Raw genomic sequence first — 24,201 nt, forward strand, 5'->3', positions numbered from 1 at the left:
ATATGCAAACCGCTGTGCAAACTTAAGGAAGGAAGGAGAGCGCGGCCAGTGAGGTCAAAACTCTGAGAAGATCAATGACACGAAGGATACACAGCAAAAAGCTATTTTTCGTTCATAACAACCGTAAGACATCATTGATATCAGATCAAATTTACGATCTTAGGTTGGATTTACACTTCATGGTTCAAGTGACACGATTGACATTTTTGCTCATAAGTGGCACAACTTGGATTTGTTATGGCAGTTAAAACAAAACAAAACAAAAACATATCAACAATGGAATTAGACAACTCCTATATATTGATGAAAACAGATGAGAATCAGATTTTTAAAGAAAAACCTATTTAACGTAATATAGTGTTTTCCCTTAAAATTGCTGAAATTAATGGCAATGTTTTATTCTAATTTCAGGTTGATTCAGGTGTTGAGTAAATAGAAACACAGTAATGTAAAGTGAAAAGTGGTCAATTGAAAATACTTTTTTTCCCCCATACATTATTTAACCATGTGTTGAGTCCTGGCACACAGGAAGAAACCTAGACAACAATGAAAAGATAGCATTGTTTCATGCAAGCAAAGCAAGCAAAAGTTAAAATGTAGCAATGTGCTGCCAGGACAGCAAAGGGGTGGGGGTGGGGCGAAGGGTTTGCACGGGCTTTTATCTGTTTGGAATGGTCACACCATATACTTTGCAGGTCACCTCGGACACTTGACAAGAGGAAAAGGTTACACATAACACCAAATCTCTTTTGCAAGAAAGCAGCAGAGATGTTACATAAGAAGTCAGATGTGACTAACATTTCGCTCACTTCTTATTTATTATACGTTGAATATTATTATCTTGTGCAAGTCTAAATAAGTCTCGGCTTTTGTTATTATAAATCTCCGTCCTTGGACAATCAATAGACTATCAATGAAGCATAGTATTAAATAAAAACCTAATCATTAATTATTGATGTGAGTGCTGTTGAGTGTTCTTCAGAGGATTTGTTCGTAGCTAAGAACAGCATTTTTGCCTTCGACGCTGAAGTGATTTGTGATTTTATATATTAGGGCTGTCAAAACTAAATCGTTAACTCTGGAGATGAATTTAAATTAATTCAAGCGTTAACTCTGTTAACTCCGTTAACTCAGCTAAACTTGGAGCAGTCACTGGCAGAAAGATGAATAAACATGGACTATAGGTAGGTTTACTTTCTGATTTACTTGAAGCAAGAGCAAGAACTCCATCACCTGCAGTGAGGGAGCTTGCACCTCTCATTCCTCAAAAAGAGCAGCAGACATGTCCAAGGGGTTCACCTGCAGTTGGAATAGATTAGAAAGAAAGTTGTTTTTTTCTTCACAATTTAAGGAGAAGCAGTCTGGGCTACCAGCGGAAAAGTTCAATCTCCTCGTTCTTGGCTAGAAAAACAGGAAAAACAAGAAGACAACTACAGCCAACACATCAACATCTTGGAAAGAACCTTCAAATGGAAGTTTTTTCTTTTCTTTTTAATAAACTTGTACTAATAACTGAAGTTAAATTAAATTGAGCTAATTACATTACCTTTTGACTGCCCCCCACATAACAGAAAGTTTTTTTTTCCATTTTGGGTTTAGTTGACCTTTAATTGCTACCAGAACAAGTGATTTTTGACACATGACCCAGTGTGAAAGAGGTTCAAGGGCTACAATGGATTATTTGTAGATGAGGACAAAAATAGCTTGAAATGTTTATATGAAATAGGTCAAATGTATTCCGTTAAATCCATTTTTAAAAAATACAATATTTTTTAATGTGTCACATTTATTTGACTTGTAAGTTTTACTGTATTATTAACAATGAATAAATTGATCAATTGCTTCATCATATAAAATTAATAAAAAAAATAGGAATAAATACTTTTTCACTAACACAATTTTAGGCAGAAAAATTTCTAAATTGCAACAAATAATACAGCACTTTTGATAATGTAAATGCTCAGTGAACCAGATTAAAGAACAGAGCAGGCCATATGTGGCCCACGGCCCATACGTTGCCCACACCTGGTCTAAAGACTCCTCCAAGCGTTTTTCTCCATTTGTCCAGGGGCCGTCTGAGGGTTAGCAATGAGTGGTTTCCCACGTTGTAATGACGTTCAGGCTCAAATGCTTGATCAGCTGCTGACTCTCCAGCTTCGCGGCATGAGCAATCAAAAGTCCGTATATAAAAGTTAGAAAGTCTTTATGAGAACTTAATTTGAGATCTTCCAGAGACTCCAGTGACCTTGAAGGGATTTGTGTGGATACACCCGCAGACACAATGAAACCCACCTGAGGATGGAACTCACATTCAGATTCTTTGAGAACCTTTGAAAGAGGTGACGGAACAGTTCTATAAAAACACACAAAAAAAGATTCAGTTGTGTTTGACGTGTCCGTATTTTCAAAATAACACAATAATTTTGATGGAAACATTTTCTTGATTTACATAGAAAAATGCACATGCACAAAGTAATAATGTTAATGTACTTGGATTTTTGGCATGAATTTATACTTTTGTTCTTGAGAAATGAAAGGGCAGAATATTTTATGTTTTTCCACCAAGCTATCCTCTCCCATTAGTTGTTACTTGTTAACTTATTTTTTGATATGTTCCAAAGGAAATAGGACTTTATGCTAATTTACACAAGCTACAAAGCTGTTATGTTCTCTATATGAAATTCCTTTGCCAAAATAAGATAAATAAGAATGTATTATTTTTTTTTTAATCACTTTGGATGAAAGCCTACTTCTTCTTTTGCGTGTGATTTTTTTCCACAACTTAAATTTTACACTGTAAACCACTACATAGAGATACATTTATCACAGGGAGAGCTCCTATCCAGCCTGTTTTCCATGTTTCTCTCACTAACACTAACACACCTGATTCATGATCAGGATCGTTATCAGGCTTCTGCAAAGCTTGCTGATGAGCTGATCATTAGATTCAGCTGTGCTGCAGGAGGGAAACATGGAAAACATGGACTTGGGCACCACTGGTTTAACATGTTTCAACAGCCGCACAACCAATTGTAAAATGTAGATGGCTGGCCAAAGCAGTTAGGCATGTGCGGCGAGGGCAGATAGGGGAGGCAGAGTTTCCCTGTAACCTCCCCTGCGTCTGAAGAGTAAATAAATAAACAAATAAGTTAATAATGATTACATTAAACTATTTTCCATTTTATTTTTGTGGTCTGTACTTTACATTGTTTTTCTTTTTCAATCCATCCATCAATGATTTAATCATTAAAATGGCACAATTTGGCCTATGAGATGAGGAAGAAAAACGTAAAATAATCTGGACAAAAGACAGGAAGATCATTTTTGTATCCTTTTGTGCCCCACTGTGGGGTAAATGGAACCTCAAGTAGCATGCTAATTAACAAATCAATGGACAAAGTAACCCAAATACAGATTTTTTTTTTCTCCCACTATTATTTTTTTGCAGTTCAGCCTCTCTGTAGTTTGGTGCTCTACCAAAACGACATTTGAATTAGTATCATATTGTATAATGTTAGAGGTTTAAAACTCATAGAGTAACTGCCTTCTATTCGGGATGAATGTCTATCCTTGTCGCATGTCTTGCTACCTCTTTTGTTGAGCCCCATCCTCAGATGGCTTCTGGCCTACATTTGCCTGCCGAGCTCTTGAGTGTTTGTGTGTGCGTGCGAGTGTGTGCCAAATCTCGACATGGTTTTACTGGCAGAGCATGCAGGCGATGGATGGATTGGGTAGAGACAGCACATGAACATGAACAACAACAACATATATTTTGTGTTAATTTTAGTCATAAACAAGGGGAAAAATATTAATTTCAATAAAACACATTTTACATGATAGTTATATCAAATTTCTTTCACAGAATATAAATTTTATAATTCCTTTTTGAGGTACTCTTTGACTGTATTGCAAATATACAGTATATAACATTCAATCAGCTAGTTCGTTTTGCTCTTAAGAGGTGCAGGCAAGCCTTTTAGTTTCATATAATTTGTTGAATCTTGCATATGCAGTGTCTTCAATGTGAGCCCTGCCCAAATAAAATAACTCAATCAAGTCATTGTATGCACTATTGTCCCAGTGTTGACAATTTTGCGATTTTGTTGCTATATTTAGCGACATTGATGACCCTTCTATTTTCAAAAAAGTCACTCACGACAAATCTGGAATGACGACCCTCCCCAGCTACTGGCATGCTTTAATAAAGCGTTGACATGAAATTTAAAAAGGAATCTTGTCAAAGCTCCCAGACACTCAAAGGGTATATAAATAGAGACAAAGAATATATAAATAACTCAAATAGCACATCAGTGTGAGAAAAAAAAAACCTGACTTACCATGACCGTGTTTTCTGCGATAAAAAGACAAATAAATTAGATTTGAGCATCAGCAGGAAAAATCTGTGACAAATTAATTGGCATACATTGTTACTTTCATATCATTATTTAGCTTCAATAACATTCAGAATTGTATTGAACAAACACCACCATAAAAACAATGTTTTGTTTTGAATTACTCAAAATAAAGTGCTCCAAATTATCATGCACAACTGGCTCCTCCCTTTGGATAATATAATATGTTATGAAGCTATGAAAATAAATTTTTGGCTACAATATTAAAAGACGATGTGACAGCCACCCCACAACCCCCGCCCGCCCCCGCCCCCGCCCCGCCCTTTCCCCCCAAATGAGTTGTACATGTTATAGGTTACATCAATAGTGGAAAAGGTTCAGCCATTTTATTCTCTAAGGCATTTAAACAAGGGTGTGTAAAGTTTCTATAGTCACTGTAAATATTCATCACTGCCCAACAAAAAGCCTCTATCTGCACTAGATCCCTCCATTTTTCACAATTATGCTCTGTGTATTCTTCCGTGTGTACGGTTGCCAAACAACAATCTGGAACTTTACCAACACATAACTATCAGATTGTCAAGAAGAACGTTAATATGCAGACATAGAAGTTATGATAGGCTTACTTCAAAATAGACTGCATTAAAATCGTCATCCACAGCACACAACATCCAATTATAGACCCATCAGTATATTGCCTACAGTGTCTAAGATCCGCCATTTTATTAACATCCGAACAACTGACCAGAGGAGAACCAGAGGTGCAGCAAGGGGAGACTGTATTGTTCCCTTTAAGAAAAGTGCTTTTGGTCGAACTGCTTTCTCTGTCCGAGCTGCTAATGAGTGGAATCTCACTCTTCACATTACATTTAAGCTCAAACTTAAAAAATGCTTAACTGAGTGCCGGAGTGTTGTCACGATACCAACATTTTGACTTTGATACTATAAATGCATCAAAATACAAAAAATAAAAATGATTATGTTAGCGGATGACCCATAAAAAAAAAAAGGTAAAACTTTAAAAAGAGGGGGGGGGGGGGGTATTGCTAAGTGATTTAACCCCCATCATTTTTCTTGTCTGTCAGTTTAGATTGTTACTGTCCACATTGTTTAGATATGTGTAGTTACTGTATTAACGTTTCATGCATTGATAGAGTTTTTTTCTGCCTGAATTTGAAATGTCCTATTGTGTAAGTGGTCTTTGAACCAACCTTGCTACTCCTGTTATGATCCGCTCGTTGAGTGTATTACAAACAAAAAGACAGAAATTCAAGTACAATCATCTGTCTGTTACAAGGTACGAGTGATCCACTCACTTTTACACGTCCAATAAATATGTTTTTGTGTTTTAAGCTAGCAATCGCCTAATAATGAGGTACCAACTGGCTGTCTACATATTGTGTTTTACAACAGTCCTAAACAGTAATATTTATAATCCCGCATGTACTTGTGGATGAAATGGATAAGCGCCCACTTCATCGTCAAAATGGTATTTTACAATTACAGTAGTGCTATTTTTACTAGCTAAAACTCATGGTACAGTACAGATAGCGCTACTTGCTGCAACACAGGTCACACCATTCTTTTTGTTGAAACCCACCAAGCTTACTTTCCCCCCACGGTTATTGTAGTTTTGGAATTTTCATTTTAGCTAGTTTTGATTTTGTTTTGTTTTTTAAATTTAGTTCATTTTAATTAGTTTTGGGTGGTTCTGTTAGTTTTTACTAGTTTTAGTTATTTAAAAAAAAGCTTAGTTATTAGTTTGGTTTTAATTTGTTTCAGTATTAATTTTAGTTTTGTTTTTTGCTTTTAAAAAGGTGTATTACTTGTGCGCAATATAAAAAAAAAAAAACATGGTAAGATTAGAAAAGTAATGCATTTCTTACCTAATGTTGCATTTCGACTGAGTTAAATGGAAAAAGCAGGCAAGCCGCGCCACTGGAGCCAAAAATCAAGCATGGAAAATCGTCGCAGAGGAACGACGTCATCTGAAGGTGCTTTTCTATTGGCTGCTGCTAGATGACGTCACTTTTGTGTGACACACTTTCAATTGTCCTTATACCGGTTAGTATCAAAATAAATCTACTTAAAATCACATTTAAAATCATCCCCAAAGACTCATGCGTTAAATTAATTACCAAAGACAAAAACACAGGACATTATTGCTATAATTATAGTTAGTTTTAGTAAACATAAAATGTAGTTTCAGTTAGTTTTTGGTTAAAAAAAAAGCATTTTTGTTTTTATTTTATTTTGTTAAGAATATTTTTTTTGAATTTCAGTTTTTGTTTTCGTTACATAAAATAACCTTGTTTCCCTCTTTTTAAATAATTTCTCTAGCTAGGTTTGTTTTTGGTCATTTTAGCCACATGGTTAGTTTAGGGTGAGTGAAGAGCCATTAAGACACACAAAAATAAATTAGTGGTTGGATGTGCTGCATGTACTGTAAATGAAATGGTGTCAGTTTCCTTTCTCTGTGGCCCTTTGAAACAAAATATTTTGTCAGAATACTTGAAAGGAGATGAAAAAAATGATGAAAACACAAAATAAAGGCCAATAGATTCTTGTTTTTCCAAAATATTACTAATCATACATGACATTATTGCTTCCAATCTTCCTTTTCATATACTGTACTGATGTTGCCCTGGCCGGAGCAGTTGGAATAAAAATAGCCACATTTGTGGAGCCAGACTGAGCTAAAGCTGATCACATCTCCACAGTCACCCAGCACAATATCTATTAATCATCCCCATTTTTTTGTTTTGATCGATGTGTCTGTGAATTTTCCAACATGATGATTAAACAAAATCCAAAACCATGTGAATGTGAATGTGTGCAACGACACAGACGGCACCAAACCCTGGGCCTGTTTTTGGACGAACACAAAAGCAACCCCTTTGAAGCTCAGGGCCATTCATATTTCTTGCTTGTTGGGGACATATTGCTGAACAGTTCAATGAATGAGGTGAGCGTCTGCTAGTATCATCTAGTTTCTGTTAATCCATTTGAGCTACTTTATTGTGGCCCTACATAAACACAAGAACATACTGTATAACGTACCTGCGAATTAATTCCATCATCAAATTAGATACAACTCATGTGTCCAACAATCCTGGCAGGTTTGATTGATTTTAAATGTTTATTATGTTTATAAAACAAAACAAGCAATCAACAGTAGACAATCGAAAAGGGAGTGGAAGAAGTCCAGACTTGAAGCTTCTTATAGGCAGCAGACATGTAAAAGAGACTTCACATTGGAGACACAACTGTATCTTGTTGCTCCACCCAATGTGAACATTATTTACAGCCACATTGTCAAAAGGTCAAACGACGCATGCTTATTCATGACGTCGCTTCTTCTTGGCTGCAGCACAGACAGACACTCCCAGTACAAAGGGTGTGGCTAAAAAAGGAAGAAAAAGAAAAAAAGAAACTGCAGCACGGTGACTGTAAACTTGACTCAAAGAGCAACAGCACAGACATATTCACAGTCACTGCATTCCACGTGTCACTCGCCTTGATCAATTATTCAACTTCAAGTGTAATCCAACGGAATCATTTCACAAAACAGCAGTGACTAACTCCCCGACGGACCGTAGCTTCCACTCATACACCTACTCTTCACGGATAGCCGCTTACAGGACTTTCTAGAATCGGATCAGGCTAAGCAATTGGTTTGCATTGGAATAGAATGATGATGTGATCTTTAATATTTACGGTCATAATAACGGCATGAATCCAATGTTAAATAACTTCCTTAAGAGACAATGACATAGCAGCTGTGCTATCTAAGGCACATACACAACATATTTATAGCCTTATGTAGTGCAAGGAAACAAACTAATCATCCTACAAATGTTAGTTTAAAAAAATCTAATTTTATCAAAAAGTAGGGGTGTCAGGTGATTAAAATTTGCAATCATAATTAATCGCATTAGCCCATATCAGGGGGCTCGGTACCCCATACTCCCGAAGCACCCCCCACAGGACTCCCCGGGGGACACGGTCAAACGCCTTCTCCAAGTCCACAAAGCACATGTGTACTTGTTGGGCGAACTCCCACGCACCCTCGAGGACCCTGCTGAGGGTTTAGAGCTGGTCCACTGTTCCACGGCCGGGACGAAAACCACACTGCTCCTCCTGAATCCGAGATTCAACTTCCCGACGGACCCTCCTCTCCAGCACCCCTGAATAGACCTTACCTGGGAGGCTGAGGAGTGTGATCTCTCTAAAGTTGGAACACACCCTCCGGTGCCCCTTCTTAAAAAGGGGAACCACCACCCCGGTCTGCCAATCCAGAGGCCCTGTCCCTGATGTCCACGCAATGTTGTAGAGACGTGTCAACCACGACAGCACCACAACATCCAGAGCCTTTAGGAACTCCGAGGCCCTGCCACCGAGAAGCTTTCCAACCACCTCAGTGACTTTGACCCCAGAGATAGGGGAGCCCACCTCAGAGTCCCCAGACCCTGCTTCCTCAAAGGAAGGCGTGTCGGTGGAATTGAGGAGAACTTCGAAGTACTCTCCCCACCGATTCACGACGTCCCGAGTCGAGGTCAACAGCACCCCATCTTCACTATACACAGTGTTAATGGCGCACTGCTTTCCTCTCCTGAGACGCCGGATGGTGGACCAGAATTTCCTCAAAGCTGTCCGGAAGTCATTTTCCATGGCCTCACCGAACTCCTCCCATTCCCTCAGCGACCGCCGAAGCCGCATTCCGCTTGGCCAGCCGGTACCTGTCAGCAGCCTCCGGAGTTCCTCCCAAACATGCCCCTCCATGGTCTCACTGTCATTACCCACGTGAGTGTTGAAGTCCCCCAGCAGAACGAGGGAGTCCCCAGGAGGAGCGCTCTCCAGCACACCCTCCAAGGACTCCAGAAAGGTTGGGTACTCTGAGCTGCTGTTCGGTGCATAAGCACAAACAACAGTCAGGACCCGTCCCCCCACCCGAAGGCGGAGGGAGGCTACCCTCTCATTCACCGGGGTAAACCCCAACGTACAGGCGCCTAGCCGGGAGGCAATGAGTATGCCCACACCTGATCTGCGCCTCTCACCGTGGGCAACTCCAGAGTGGAAGAGGGTCCAGCCCCTCTCGAGAGGATTGGTACCAGAACCCAAGCCGTGTGTGGAGGCGAGTCAGACTATATCTAGTCGGAATTTCTCAGCCTTGCACACCAGCTCGGGCTCCTTCCCTGTCAGAGAGGTGACATTCCATGTCCCCAGAGTTAGCCTCAGTAGCCGGGGGTCGGACCGCCAAGGCCCCCGCCTTTGGCTGCCACCTAACTCACTGCGCACCCGACCCCGGTGGTGAGCCCATGGGAAGGGGGACCCACGTTGCCTTTTTGGGCTATGCCTTTTTGGGCGGGCCCCATGGGTATTGGCCCGGCCACCAGACGCCCGCCTTCGAGCCCCACCTCCAGGCCTAGCTCCAGAGGGGGGCCCTGGTGACCCGCGTCCGGGCAAGGGAAACGAAGATCCAAAGTTTGTGTTCATCATTGGGGTCATTTGAGCCATGCTTTGTCTGTTAGCCTGATACGGGCTATTCGGTCCCTGTACGACCGATGTCAGAGCTTGGTCCGCATTGCCGGCAGTAAGTTGAATTCATTTCCTGTGAGGGTTGGACTCCACCAAGGTTGCCCTTTGTCACCGATTCTGTTCATAACCTTTATGGACAGAATTTCTAGGCGCAGCTGAAGCGTTGAGGGGGTCCGGTTTGGTGGCCTCAGCATTGCATCTCTGCTTTTTGCAGATGATGTGGTGCTGTTGTCTTCTTCAAGCCGTGATCTCCAGCTCTCATTGGAGCAGTTCACAGCCGAGTGTGAGGATCAGCACCTCCAAATCCGAGACCATGGTCCTCAGTCGGAAAAGGGTGGAGTGCACTCTCCGGGTCGGGGATCAGATCCTGCCCCAAGTGGAGGAGTTCAAGTATCTTGGGGTCTTGTTCACGAGTGAGGGTAGGTTAGAGCGGGAGATCGACAGGCGGATCGGTGCAGCGTCTGCAGTGATGCGGACGCTGTATCGGTCTGTTGTGGTGAAGAAGGAGCTGGGCCGAAAGGCAAAGCTCTCGATTTACCGGTCGATCTACGTTCCTACCCTCACCTATGGTCACGAGCTGTGGGGCGTGACAGAAAGAACAAGATCCCGGATACAAGCGGCCAAAATGAGTTTCCTCCGCAGGGTAGCCGGGCTCTCCCTTAGAGATAGGGTGAGAAGCTTTGTTGAGAGGAACCAGTTGAGGTGGCTCAGGCATCTGGTTCGGATGCCTCCTGGACGCCTCCCTGGGGAGGTGTTCCGGGCATGTCCAACCGGCGGGAGGCCACGGGGACGACCCAGGACACGCTGGAGAGACTACGTCTCTCGGCTGGCCTGGGAACGCCTTGGGATCACGTCGGAGGAGCTGGCTGAAGTGGCTGGGGAGAGGGAAGTCTGGGCTTTCCTGCTAAAGCTGCTGCCCCTGTGACCCGACCCCGGATAAGCGGAATTGAAAACGGAACGGAAAGACGGAACGAAATTAATCGCATTACTTCAATAGTAAACTCACTTAATTAATCGCACATTTTACATCTGTTCAAAATGTACAATAAAATGTACAATGCAAGTTTCATACAGTAATTTCATAATAATTCATAAAATTGAGTTTAAAATTAAAAATATGTACTGTACCGTACTGTGTTATTGATTTGTGTTGAGGCCATTTTTCTGCCAATAGATGGCATAATTGCATTTGTAAGACGTTGGCGACAGCTCAGTGCATTTTTCTTTTTAGATTAAGACCTATCTAATCTTTAACATGAAGTCACTTGTGAAATTCTACACATTTTTAAAATTGTAAAATACAAGTTGACCCCAGTCTCCACAAATATATGCATTATTATTAAATTAATAACTGCTAACTTTATACACATACAGTAATGACATCATGTGATAGGATTTAATTAATTAATTAAATAATTAGTTAGGTCTTGAATTAGGTTTTTGGCACACTTTTTACACACCTTAGTTACCTGGGAGCAGTATAAGACAAACAGACATATACAGAAGTATACTTTTCATTGAGACATCTCAACTCCTCATAGCTCATCAGTGCGACTTTAAAATTAGTTGTTCTTCGCAAAGTAAAGAATATACCCTGTGAGGGTTGTTATATGGTCTGTCTGTGTTCTGGCAATGTTTGGGTTCAGATATCTGTTGCTTAACTGCCACATGCATGCTAAATGTTGGCACCCGTGTCTATGGACTTTCCCATTGGATGTTAGCATTCAGGTAGTGGAGGCAATGTGGGGTTTGCCTATAATTATCTTTGCTTCATGTTTACTTTAACAATAACCTTCAGATGAGAGTGGCAATAAAGAGCTTGAACAATATTTACTAATTCTATCAGGAAAACCTCCGCGAACAAGTTGTGAAGTGAATTGATACATACAGCACTCATATCTCAAACTGAAGCTCGCAAGTCAAAGCAAATAATTGTCCAATCTAAGGCTCTATGTGCCAAAAGTGCTCCAATATGGAGTTAAACTAAAATTGTCAGGAAAACAAAAGTTGGAGTCCGAACCATCATCAAGGTGTTACATGAGATGTCAACAAAGGAGGAGTTCTCGTCTTCATTATTGAGGTAAGGAACGCTGCAGGCTGCACTTAAATACCCAAACAGAATCCAAATTGAAATGGAAATTACGAATGCTATCATAGCCAGCTGATCTGAGCGCTTTCATCCACATTTGAACTCAATCCGTCTGTAATGCACGATCAGATCATAAAATCAGCTTCCCAGGTGCATACGGCATTATTTCCATCCAATCAGGAGAAGATGACACGCTTGAATCCCTTTTGTGAAAAATTCAATCAAGGATAACGTTAGGTTGATAAAGCAGCTTATTGTGGCGGGTATAAGCCCACGACTCCCTCGGTCTGTCTGCCTCACTCTGCCACGGGGACACAGTGTTTCAGACAGTGTGTGTGTGGAGGAGCAGAACAATGGAGAAGCAAGCCTGAAACCTTTCCAAGCTTATCTGCGACACCCTAAGTCGCTTCAGGTAATTTTTTGTTCACCAAGCTGAAGAAATAAAATACAATTTGGATGCAGAGGACTGGTGGGAAAAGGAGAGGCAAGGCTTACAAAAGCATTACATAAGAGAATTGCTAAAGCAGCAGATTAGCAGCACAGTGGGGGCTGAAGTTAAAATCCATATTTGTTAATTAACAACAGCACAGAAATCGCTCTCGGAATCCACTTTGAAGTACGTTCACGTTGGCACATCATATGCACTCACTGGCCAAACCATTAGGTACACCTGCAATCATAAAATCAAATGGTCTTTGCAGTGGTTTGCATCATGGCAGACTTCAATTACAGATAGGACTAAATCAAATCCGTAAGCTTTTCTATTGGGTCCTATTAGAATGTTGTAAATATTATTGTATCTGTTGAGTAGCCAAGAGAATTCTCCCTCGGGAAAATAAGCCTTATCTAAAAAGCAATACAGAAAAAGGTCAAACTGAATTTCCAGGGTTACAAGAATTTCAAACACCAGCCATAGTCCATGTTTCAGACACATACCGAACAACATTGGAGGAATTCAGGCATGTCTGGACTTTCAATAATATCAACATTCAAAAAAGCAAGTCACGGCTTAAAACAAAAGACAAGCTAAACTGAATGGTCATGCATTTTCTTAATCATGTTATCTCGCATACAGCACAAACAAGAGTCAATGAGATTAAATAGCTGTGGTGTGATACTATAGAGCAGCAAATAAACATGAGTCGAACGTGAAGGTCGAACAAAAATATTGTAAAAATGTCCATGAAGAATTGCTACAAAAACAGGATTGTACGGAGACGTGCGTCGGCTCATTTTGGTAATGGTGCAGAAAGTTCAGTGAGGTCAAGCACGTAACGTACAGAGCTGTCATGGTCACGCTCTCAACATTACTCTGTGCTGCTCTCAAGTTGGACAGCTGAACGCACACGCAGACCTGATGCACTCATCAGGAATCCAAAACAATGGTAATGAACTACAAAACCGAGTCATTCGGCTTCACATGCTCATGTTGCTAACAGCTAGTAAATATGTCAGCATTTTCTTCAAATTCTTCTGCTTTTGTAAAGGCGAACACCTGTAGGGTGACTACCTGAATAATTACAGAACTACTATTTAAAAAGCACTGTAAAAATCCCTGTACCTTGATTTATTACTACTTCTAAATTGCATCTGTTTGTATAGTTAGCCAAACTACATTAAACTAGTTCAGGTAAATCAGGGGTCACCAAATCCGGTGCTCGAGGACTCCTATCCTGCATGATTTAGATGTTTCACTCCTGTGACACACCTAATTCAAATGATCAGCTCATCAGCCTAATAACGATCCTGGTCATTTGAATCAGGAGTGTTGGAGGTGGGAAACATCTAAAAGATGCACGATAGGGACCCTCGAGGACTGGAGTTGGTGACCCCGGATGTAAAGTAATCCTTACAAGTTGACCAAACTTGTTTCTACTCACTATCCCTTCCAACTGGCAGCCCATTGTGAACTAACCACAAATGAATTAAATAAAGCAGGGGTGTCCAAATCGGGTCCTCGAGAGCCAGTGTCCTGAATATTAAAATGTTTCCCTTTCTAAAACACCTGATTCAAATGATTGGGATCATTATCAGGCTCCTGCAGAGAACTTATTATTTGAATCAGGTGTGTTGGAGGAGGGAAACATCTTAAACAAGGGTCATCATTCAGGTGTGTTGGAGGAGGGAAACATCTTAAACAATGGTCACCAACTCCGGTCCTCTATGGCCGCTATCCTGCATGTTTTAGATGTTTCCCCTCCTCTAACACACCTGATTGAAATGATCAGCTCATCAGCGAGCTCTCCGGGAGCCTGATGACGACCCTGATCATTTGAATCAGGTGTGTTGGAGGAGGGAAATATCTTAAAGATGCAGGATAGTGGCCCTCGAGGAACAGATTTGGACACCCCTGACGTACAGTATGTCTAAGCACTTCCAATGGCCTTCAACAAGCACACCCCAGTATGGCTGACTAAATTGCTCTCTGGTTCATATAGGATGGAGCAAGGTGCAGCAGCCTGATGAGAGCAAAAGCCAAGGAGACATGCGTTTTGCATCAGGAGCCAAATATGGCGAATTCGGAGAGAGGCAGGGACATGCGCGTGACGACGGCGACGGCGAACCCCGCTCAGATCCCGAGAGCCTAACCCGTGGACATGAAAACACAACGTCACAAGTTAGGGTCTCAGGGACGGAGAGAGACACATGTCCACAGCGACGACACATGTCCTCTAAGCCTCTTAGGCTGCCGCTTTCCTCCCGCTCTTTGTTAGCAAACTGAAAGTGAAGTCAAATGAGGACGAAGTGGCTTAGCAACGCGGATTCTGGCATGCGTGCTTTCTTTGCCGGTAAAAGGCATGCAGCCTTGCCAATTACACAGATGTTTCTTCATTACCCAGATCAATTAAGCGCAGCCTTTGCCATCTTCGCTGCCCGTGTATACTTTGTGAGCATATACAGTAGCTAGTGCAAACGCCTACCAGACACAACATTGGCCTGACTATACCCCCCTTCTAACACTTTCACTCTCTGTCCCTCCCCCTCCCCCTCCCCCTCTTAACTGAACAATACAACACTTTAAAAATGCCTTCCCTCCATCAGGTAGAGAGTTTGCTGCTGCTCTCCACCATACCAAATAGCTGCTACTTATTCAATTAAGCAGGAATCAGACGATGTTACGATGATTCCAAAGAGTGAGAACCCAAATTTGGACTGAACGATCTCCAAAATACAACAGAAAAGCTGCCTGGCATGTTTACCAGTACTGCTAAACCTTCCAATGCTCCATCAGAGCTTCTTTAGCGAGCTCCGGAGGCAGCACGAAGCACATGCAAGCCAGATCATAGACTTCTACGCTTCCATCATGCAAGCACGGTGGTCTGAAGCACAGGAAACAGATGGGAAGCTGAGATGGAAGTGGGGAGGAAGCGTATTCCGCTGGTAGTCACTCACCTTCCTTTTGAAACGGGAGCCTCCTGTTTTTTCGTCTCCTCGCTCACTTGCCTGCTCAGAAGAGGAAGAAGAAAAACAGGCAAAGAGAGAAAGCTCAGATTTAAAGTTACAGCGGCACACCAAGGAAATTCCAGGTGGTATCAACAGAAGTTTGCTTTGAATAAGAATGACTTCACCAAAAGCGAGACAACCGTTTCAAGCAGGCTGCTAACAAGTCAACCGTAGTAAACCCAAGAAGAGTGATGGCAGAGTCAAGAACGAGAGGCATGAGATGGGTGCGAGACCGAGCCCGAATGGACCATGTGTACACTCTCTCTCCCTCCCTCTATCTTTGCTGCCTCTCTCCCTCTCCCTCTCCCTCTCCCTCTCTCCTTCTCTCCCTGTCACATGACAGTGCGAGAGAGAGAGAGAGAGAGACTAAGCGATGTAATTCCTCTTTCTGGAAAATAGGTGGAAGTGATACACAAGCGTCAGATGTTGAAAGAGGCGAGTCGAAATGAGCGAGAGTCGAGCAACAGCGTGAGCACAGTGCCAGTCAAGCATACCAGTATGCAGCCACACTCACTAAGCGGAGAGGAGAGGTGGAGGTGGGGGGTGGAGAACACACACACACACACACACACACTGAACAACTCTTTTACCTCCTTTGCATCGATGCCTACACTCATTTAGTGTCGGAACTTGAAGTTCTAAAGGCAGATAAGTAACAAGTAACAAGACTGCACAAATCGCTTCTACACCCCTCTCATTGTATGTATCTCTTTTTTTATCATAAATGGAAGGGAGAGAGAGAAATCTCCCCCTTTTCACCCTTGTACTGTAATTGTGTTTAAAATTTTACCTCCTCTTCATAATTTTCCCCGTCGTGTTTATTGGCAGGAGGTGAAAAAACAGTGAGAAAGGGAGGAGAAATATTATCCATTAATTTGCCCCACAGCTGTAATCAGTTACAGTGAGAGGCCCACTCTTTCTTCCATATCAGATGAGCGAGGGAGAGAGGTAAGGAGAGAGGGAGGAGGAGAAGGGGGTGGACCTTGGCTTGTTTTTTTTCCACCTTGCCATTGTCAGATTTGCACCGTTGAAGGAAATCCTCTGCTCCCCTCTGCAAACACAATTTCTTTCTCTTTCTTTTTTTCTTTCTTTCTTTCTTTCTTTCTTTCTTTCTTTCTTTCTTTCTTTCTTTCTTTCTTTCTTTCTTTCTTTCTTTCTTTCTTTCAAAGAGTGAAGTAGAAGCCGACAGCGTATGAGTGAGATGGGGCCGCAGAAACATGGCTACATGATGTGCTTTGGCTTATAGAGGCTACATATAATCTCCACTGGCTCCCCCAGGCTTTGGTGCGGAGAGAGAGAGAGAGCGAGAGAGAGAGAAATGAAGAGAGGAAGGAGAGATGATGGGGGAGGGACAGATGGAGCCGAAAGGGAGAGTGGCGACATACAACCAACTGTAGCCTCAAATCAGCGACGGACGCAAAGTGAGGAAGGCAAGTGTTTGAGATCACACTGGCCTTTTTCTATTCTTCCCATCCTCCCTGCTTGGCTGCCTGCCCGACTGGGTGTGTCTGGATCCCGGCTCATCTCGAAGCCTCTTTGACTCGGGTCCACGTAGGGCGCTGTCTTCATCATGCAGCTGCATTTAAGGCCAGAAAATCGCATCTGGATCGATGGCACGCCCCCTACACTCTCATGCAAAAAATAAATAAAAAATCACTGACGTTACCGGTTTTAAAATCACCCTGGCTGCTGACACATATTTGCTTGTGCTTGCTGATACACACGCACGTACACACTCGCATAGAGAACAGATAGTGCAAGAGTTAGACAGGACAGCTCCCCACATTTATCAGTTGCTTTGTGTCCAAATAGAGCATGTCTTGGGTGACATGCTAATATTAGCTGCTTTGATGGTAAGAGCCTGCAGCAAGCAGACAAAGCGTCACATGCCTGAACGCGTACACACGTCACACACACACACACACACACACACACACACACTGAGATATATGTGCACAAACATACGTTACATTGCTGTGTTTGTGCACAAGACAAACAGAATTATAGTTCTATAGCTTAAATACCAGAAATTGGTTCAAATAAATTGCTGAAGGCCACACATATCGCTGGCGCCGGGCCACAACCTAGTACTACCAAAATGGTTACATTTAGGAGACCCCAAAAATGTAATGTTTCTTCAACCATTAACATTGCATCCTCAAAGAGAATAAGCCATTTTCAACACTTCAGATTGGTAAATAATTTGTAAAAATAACACCCACACGTGTGAAAAGATTTAGATATGTGAAAAAATATTATTTTACCAAATTGTGACTTTTGAGGTTCAGGCCCGACACCAGCAATATGTTATTCCTATTTTTTTTTATTTCTCACACTTTTTTGACACACTTCTCCTTCTACATGATTCCTCTGATTCACATCAATCCAATTTCAACATATTTCACATTTTCACCCCATGTGGGCTTACTTTTTTTTTTATTCCAAAAATTCACAGTTTTTCCATAATTCAACACTTTTTCACCTAACAATTCCCCATTAATTCCAACCAAGGCCGAATTTCCCCCAATACTTATTTACATACATTCATTTATATTGGCACATTCAAAATAACAGATTCAGATAGTTCCCATTTAAATTTTAAATCTGTTTATGCAGTTCACTTTATGAAAATTTTTCGACATGCCATAATTTTGCATGTATAAATATGCAATACCAAAAATGCAAATGTATTTATCCCCAAAAATTCCCATATTAGGAGACACATTCTACATTATTCACTTCTCCCTCAAAATTACTTGAACTATTCAAACTATTACAACTTCATTATGTGCAGATCACTCAAGCCATCTCAATTATTACTCCCATTCACAAAATTTGCTAAATTTTCTAAAGCCCCAATTTTCAAATATTTACATATTCACCTCTAGTTCCATGTATACTGACCGATTAAAACCATCCCATCATCAGCATATTCAGTCAATCCATGCCATTCCACCTTCACAGTTCACACACAATTTCTCAAAAAATTGCAGATATCTATTTGCTATTTTTTTATTAATCCCATATTTTTTACACGCTGAATAATTAATCCGATTCACATCATTCCAATTTCAACATATTCAAAAAATTCACACCACTGAAAAAAAAATCATGTTTTCCCCATAATTCAGCATTTTACACCTTAAAATTCCCCATTAATTCCAATGGAGGCCAATTTTCCCCCAATGCTTCTCCAGAAATGACAATGTCAAATTTACTATATACAGTATATTTTGAAGTCAAAACCTGAAATTTTTAAAACTGATTTGAATTTTTTTGTTGCATCTATTGTGGTGCATCTATTTCTACTATGATTGTAAAAAAAAAAAAAAAAAAAGAAAAAAAAAGGGAAAAAAAAGGCATTTGCAATGCTATCAACTAGCAAGACTTGATATAATTTGCTTGTATTTAGACAGAAATGTAAATAAAGAACAGTATTTTCTCTTTTTGCTAATTGAAACACAAAAGCAACAATCCCCCTGCGCCAAATGGTCAGTGGACAACCCTGTCTATTCCGAACGTGTTATGCCATTCTCCATGAATTGGATAAACAAACTAATAAACACAAATACGACACACCACAATTATTTTGTGGACAGTTCAACCTTGGAAGATGGCTTCTCACTACTGAGTGCTCATCCACATTTAGAGGTGTGAAACTGCACCAAAATGTAAAGAATGAATCAGTCTTTTCGCTTACTTGTAGTAGTTTATGTTTCAACTTGGTAACTAATATAAAAGCTGCAGAAACCCTTCCGTAACATTCTGACATCAGCTGCATTCAGGTAACTGAAGACGAGTCACCATTGATTTACTGATTTCATCTCAGTCCTACCTAAGCATTTGTTATCTGCTGCTGATGGCAAGGGATCAGCCTGGCAGGCCAAATAGCACATCAGCCGAGACCCAGTTCTGTCACGACATCCCACACACCGGACCAAACAGCAGCAGGACTGCAAACACGCACACACCAGCAGTGGTCTGAGATGGAACAATACAAGCGCGCGGGCCGGGCAGCGTGTAAACGCATGCAATGGTGCGTAGGTCAGTGGAGCTGCAGAACAGGGCTCACCAATGTGGTGCCCATGGGCAACAGGTGGCCCACAAGGACCACATGAGCAGAGGAGATTTTTTAGGAATGCTGTAGAAGTAATAGCAGAAAAAATGAAGTGTTGCCTATTGATATTGTGAGAAATGTTGAGCATGATCAGTTTCTTCTAAAAAAAGGAATATCACTATTTGTTAATAATAATAATATATTATTAAATGTAATTTGAACACATTAATTTCAATGGTTTGTGTCAAACTGGTAAAACCTTCACATTAACAAGTAGCTCTCAGTTTCAAAATTGATGGCGATCCCTGCTTTAGAAAAAGAAAAAACACTGATGGCCTGAGTGATGGTCATGTGCCACCTCTGACTGATGTAAGAGAACCATTTCTTTTTACCCAGGGGTCATTGGTCTATCGCTATGGCAACTGGGAAAAAAAAGACAGAACGCAACTTTTCTGACTTAAATGGAAATCATTGTCAACATGACATCTACAACTGAAATGGTGAAATACATTAAAATGTTGACACTTACATGAAGTATAAAGGAATCTTTAATGCAAATGATGTGAAATTAATCCTTATTGGTGACTCAATTGGAATATGACATTACAAGACATGTTTATTTTTGTGTCGTGTTTAAAGGGGAAGTCAAAATAAAATTGTTTGTACAATAATATGTTCTATGTGGCACTACTAGTTTAAACTATGCTATTCTGATTAATAATGTGTTTGTGAAATATGAATCCACAAAATCCACCTATCATCTCAAAGGGCAGCCATTTTGCCACTTGCAGTCAATTGAAAATGACATCACAGATGTTCAGGGCTCCGGTAACAATCATTCATGGCTCAGCCTGCGCACGTCACATGATCAAACTCAGAAAACAGGTGACTGTGATGTCATTTTGAGGCAAAATGGCCGACCCCCCTAAAATGGCTAAAAACGGGCAGATTTTGTTGCTTAGTTCATATTTCCCAAACACATTATTCATCAGACTGCCTTGTTTAGACAAGTGGAGGTGCACAGAACATATTTAAAGGAACATTTTTGACTTTCCCTTAAAACATATGTTTTGTTGTTTCGGACATATATAGTGTTTCAACAGGTGGTCAAAAACTGTATGTTTCCTCACAAATATATGAAAAAGGAAGGAATTAAATTGGACCAAAAACACTTGAAACCGCTTAATTAATAATTAAATACCAAAATCCATTCATCTCCATCCATTCATTCATCCAGTTGCGGGTGAGCTGAAGCCTATCCCAGCTGACTATGGGCAAGTGGCACAGCACACACCCGGCAAGTAGCCAGCAAATTGCAGTACAAAATTCATTTTAAAAGAACACAATTTGTGCATTCAAACCCCCAAAAAGCAAACATAATATATGAGAAAGCCACTAATGTACAATGCTCTTACATCTTTCTAGTAATTCAAGGAAAGCAGCTGACATCGCTTTCAAATGCAGTTTCACTTTTTAAATAACTGAGTGCAAACTAGTACTGCACCCTTGATTGTGTTGACCAACAGGGGTCAGTCTTTTTCTCCTCTAATCAGCTGGACGTGACTAAAACCAACCAAAGACTGTTGCAGTGAAGGTGGCAGATGCCACTCAAGCTAGATTACATCGCCAGTTTTCAATATTGTAAGAACAATGGAGGCTTTATAATCTGAGATGTGTAGATATGAAAAGAAAAGACCTATAAAAGAAGTGTGTTTTGCTGTGGTTTGACATGATTTCGTAATATAATTGAGGATTATTTTTTGTTGGTGTTCATTGATAGCTATGTTGATGCTAGAGTTTTAAAAGCATTACATTTCGTGACAATTATTTTACAAGAACCAATTTACATCTTCAAAATGACTGTACCAATCTTTTATTTTTCTTATTGGTATGCGACTTGCAAATGCCTTTCCCTTCGTAGTCACATGTCGAAATGTTTGTCATGCCGCACATTTCCTCTAAGTTTAAATGCTGTGTCACTTAGCAAAACAAAATAATGAATGCTACCATAGAGAGAAAGTCATAAATATTTCCACTCATGTCAGCTTTGCAACAACAGAACCTGAAATGAATCGAAACTTGTGCATTTAGAGTTGTTGAAATTACACGAATTACATCGTTTTGAATAATAGGCATGCAGTAGCTAATCTTGACTTCCTTTTGTATATTTCGAATGTTTGCATGAATAGCCTACTGATAAATGTCCAGCTATGCAGGGGGCCGTGCATGCCTCAGGGAAAGCTAGGAGGTTGTACAGTCATCTCCTATGGTGTAATTCTCAACTATACAACCTACTACCTCAATCTGTCGGCACGCGGAGCGGGACGCCAACTTTATGATTTTGAGATCTGTATCCATCTTGTCGTTTACTGTTATACTATGCCAAAATGGCTGCTGTGGAAAAGGTCATTAAAACAGCAAAGCTACTGGCCCAAACCTACAAAGTACTTTATAGAAAAGTATCAGAAGATCAGTAAAAACAAAAACAAAAGATTATAGACTGTAAATGAACTAAACCAAGAGACCAGTTTTGATACTGATAATATTCATGTTAATAGTTTGTCGGTAGGTGTTAGCGACTATTTAGGTGATGCTGCTCAGGTTGTTGGAGCTACACAGACGCAGACCTGTAGATACAAGCTTGTGGTGGCAATTAACACAAGTTCGGATCTACGGGTTTGGGGCTGCGAGCACAGGAATTCATACGTCCATCGGCGTGACGGATTGGGGGGGAAAAAATGTCTCTAAAAGTGTATATCAAACATGTTTTCCTGCCCGCGAGAGTGGTTGCGTGAGTTATTGCTGGAAAAGTTTATGTGGCATTTTAAGAGCCATGCAGCTTAGCTCAAATAAGATATAAGTGAGAGAAATGCTGAAAAGAAGCAGAAGAAAATTTGACCGTATAACAAGAATGAATGTGGATGTTTACTTTTTTGTGTGTCTCAATTGATTTTTTAAAATGTGTGTAAGATGTAGTAATTTACTTTATTTTTCCAAATACAAACACATACATTAATTCATTAATTAAAGAGCACTTTGAGAATCAAACTACTCACATTTTCTCTTACTGTTTTAACTTTTATTTTTTGATGTTGAACATTTGACAAAACAAAGCGAGGGTCAAATCCCCAATTAGTATTTAAACAAGCTACATATTAGAAAACATCCCAAAGAATCATCAACCGAGCAATCTCCCGGCACAAGTCCAAGCAACAAAGTAACACTTGTAAGACGCCTTCCAACCAATTTCAATTTGCAGTTCGCTTTCTCCTTCACCTCTCTCCGCCTGAATTTAAATGAGATGTCTGACTTTGAAGCTGTTGCCAAGTTGCTGAAAGTATGTTAGTGGGTCTTTGCCAGCGCACTGAAAGACACCTTGAGATTTGCCCCAACAAAAGAGTTCAGCAGGGTCCACAGAACCCGACCACTTCTGCAAGACTGTGCGTGCGTGTGTGTAAGGATCAAGGTTTCTGAAAGTACAAGAAGAGCAACACCTGCAACATTCAGTATTGAAAAGTGCCACCGCCAAACCTGCCCACCAAAATCTACCCAGCAACAGAGTGTGCGTGCGTGTGTTTGTGTGTTGGGGGTGCGGTGTTTTAACAAAGGTGAAGTTATGAGAGGTGAGGAAGAGGCATGCTGTTATCACTTCATAATATCAGATATGCAGTGCTTGCAGAATGATAGTTGTCAGTTTAGGCCCCTTTTTACTCCCAAGAAGAGAATGCAAGGAATGTCGGATATCAAAAAGAAATAAAACCAAAACATGAAAACACAGCAAACGCAGCTCATCGCATATCGGAAGCATAATGACTTACCCATTTTGCCTCTCTGGCTCTCTTTGGCTTCCAAATGTTGTTTTCTCTTGAAAGGCCTCCGACGCCGCTTGCCGTGAGCTACATACGATACACACAGGCATGTCCGTAGTGACCTATACCTATAAAAACAACGCTAAAACATGCACAAAAGAAAAACAAACAGGAAAAAAAAAATGTGAAAGGCGCTTCGGGAGAGGTTGGGATAGAGTGAGACGAGGGGAAAAAAGCAAAGGAGAGGATGAGGGACTCATAGGGGGGAAAAGGAGGGGAAAATTAACGAGAACAGGAAAAAAAATACTTTTTTGTTGCAAACTAAGTTCGGCGTGCGCTAAATGTCATAACTATCAAAAAAGAATCTCATATTTCCACCACTAGATTGTTAAAAGCTGCAAATAGCAAATGCCAATCTACCCACAACATAGCCAAAATCCCGGCCCTTTAAAAATGTCTTGAATTTCTCCCTTTCTAGTCTGAAACTGTCCTTCATTCTTTTGCAATCTCCTTTACTTGCACAGCTGAATGGAGAAAAAAACAAAAAATGGGAGTGTGGAAATTCAGCAAAAGGAAAAAGCAGCCATGAAGCCGTCCTCCTGTCACCCCAACACCTCCTTCCTATCTTCTCTCACCCTTTTCCCCCCTCCTCTCGGCTCACACTCCTTTTGCCTGCCCCCCACCCCCCTGTTCCCCCCACACCCACCCACTTAAATGCAAGAGGGACAGTCCAGTCCAGGTATAGCTACTACTCACTCAGCCTTTCTCCTCCCAAAACACCCCACCTCTCTCTCTCTCCCTCACACACACACACACGCATGCCCCCCCCCCCCCCCACACACACACTTGGACTTGGATCCTCTTCTTCCACAGCGTCCCACACAGCTAGAAGCAGACTGACACGCACACACA

The 24,201-nt window shown here is 41.1% G+C and overlaps 1 protein-coding gene across 3 annotated transcripts; it reads right to left on the bottom strand.

Moving 5' to 3' along the window:
* Positions 1-1,381: 1,381 nt before the first annotated feature.
* On the bottom strand, positions 1,382-23,555 carry LOC147170422 (uncharacterized). Of its 3 annotated transcripts, none has more exons than XM_086080903.1 (4): positions 23,299-23,555; positions 15,373-15,423; positions 4,338-4,351; positions 1,382-2,353 (listed from the first exon to the last, which is right to left on the bottom strand). In XM_086080903.1, the coding sequence occupies exons 1-4, from the start codon at positions 23,397-23,399 to the stop codon at positions 2,214-2,216; spliced, it is 306 nt and encodes a 101-aa protein (XP_085937029.1). In that variant the 5' UTR covers positions 23,400-23,555; the 3' UTR covers positions 1,382-2,213. The 3 variants fall into 3 exon arrangements, 2 of the variants coding, with proteins under 2 accessions (XP_085937029.1, XP_085937030.1); XM_086080904.1 differs by lacking the exon at positions 23,299-23,555 and adding an exon at positions 15,549-15,677; XR_015095592.1 differs by lacking the exons at positions 4,338-4,351; positions 23,299-23,555 and having other exon boundaries at positions 15,373-15,672.
* Between the last annotated feature and the right edge of the window lie 646 nt (positions 23,556-24,201).

Source organism: Leptonotus elevatus, chromosome 7, assembly GCF_054856555.1.
Source record: "Leptonotus elevatus isolate MCC_2025b chromosome 7, RoL_Lele_1.0, whole genome shotgun sequence".
Lineage (NCBI taxonomy): Eukaryota > Metazoa > Chordata > Actinopteri > Syngnathiformes > Syngnathidae > Leptonotus > Leptonotus elevatus.

What these genes read in the sequence shown, in the direction of transcription:
- LOC147170422 (XM_086080903.1), bottom strand. Translation starts at nt 23,399, where the DNA reads ATGCCTGTGTGTATCGTATGTAGCTCACGGCAAGCGGCGTCGGAGGCC. An exon ending in GAGCCAGAGAGGCAAAATGG is followed by an intron (nt 15,424 to 23,298) that starts GTAAGTCATTAT and finishes TCTTCTGAGCAG; the next exon opens with GCAAGTGAGCGAGGAGACGA.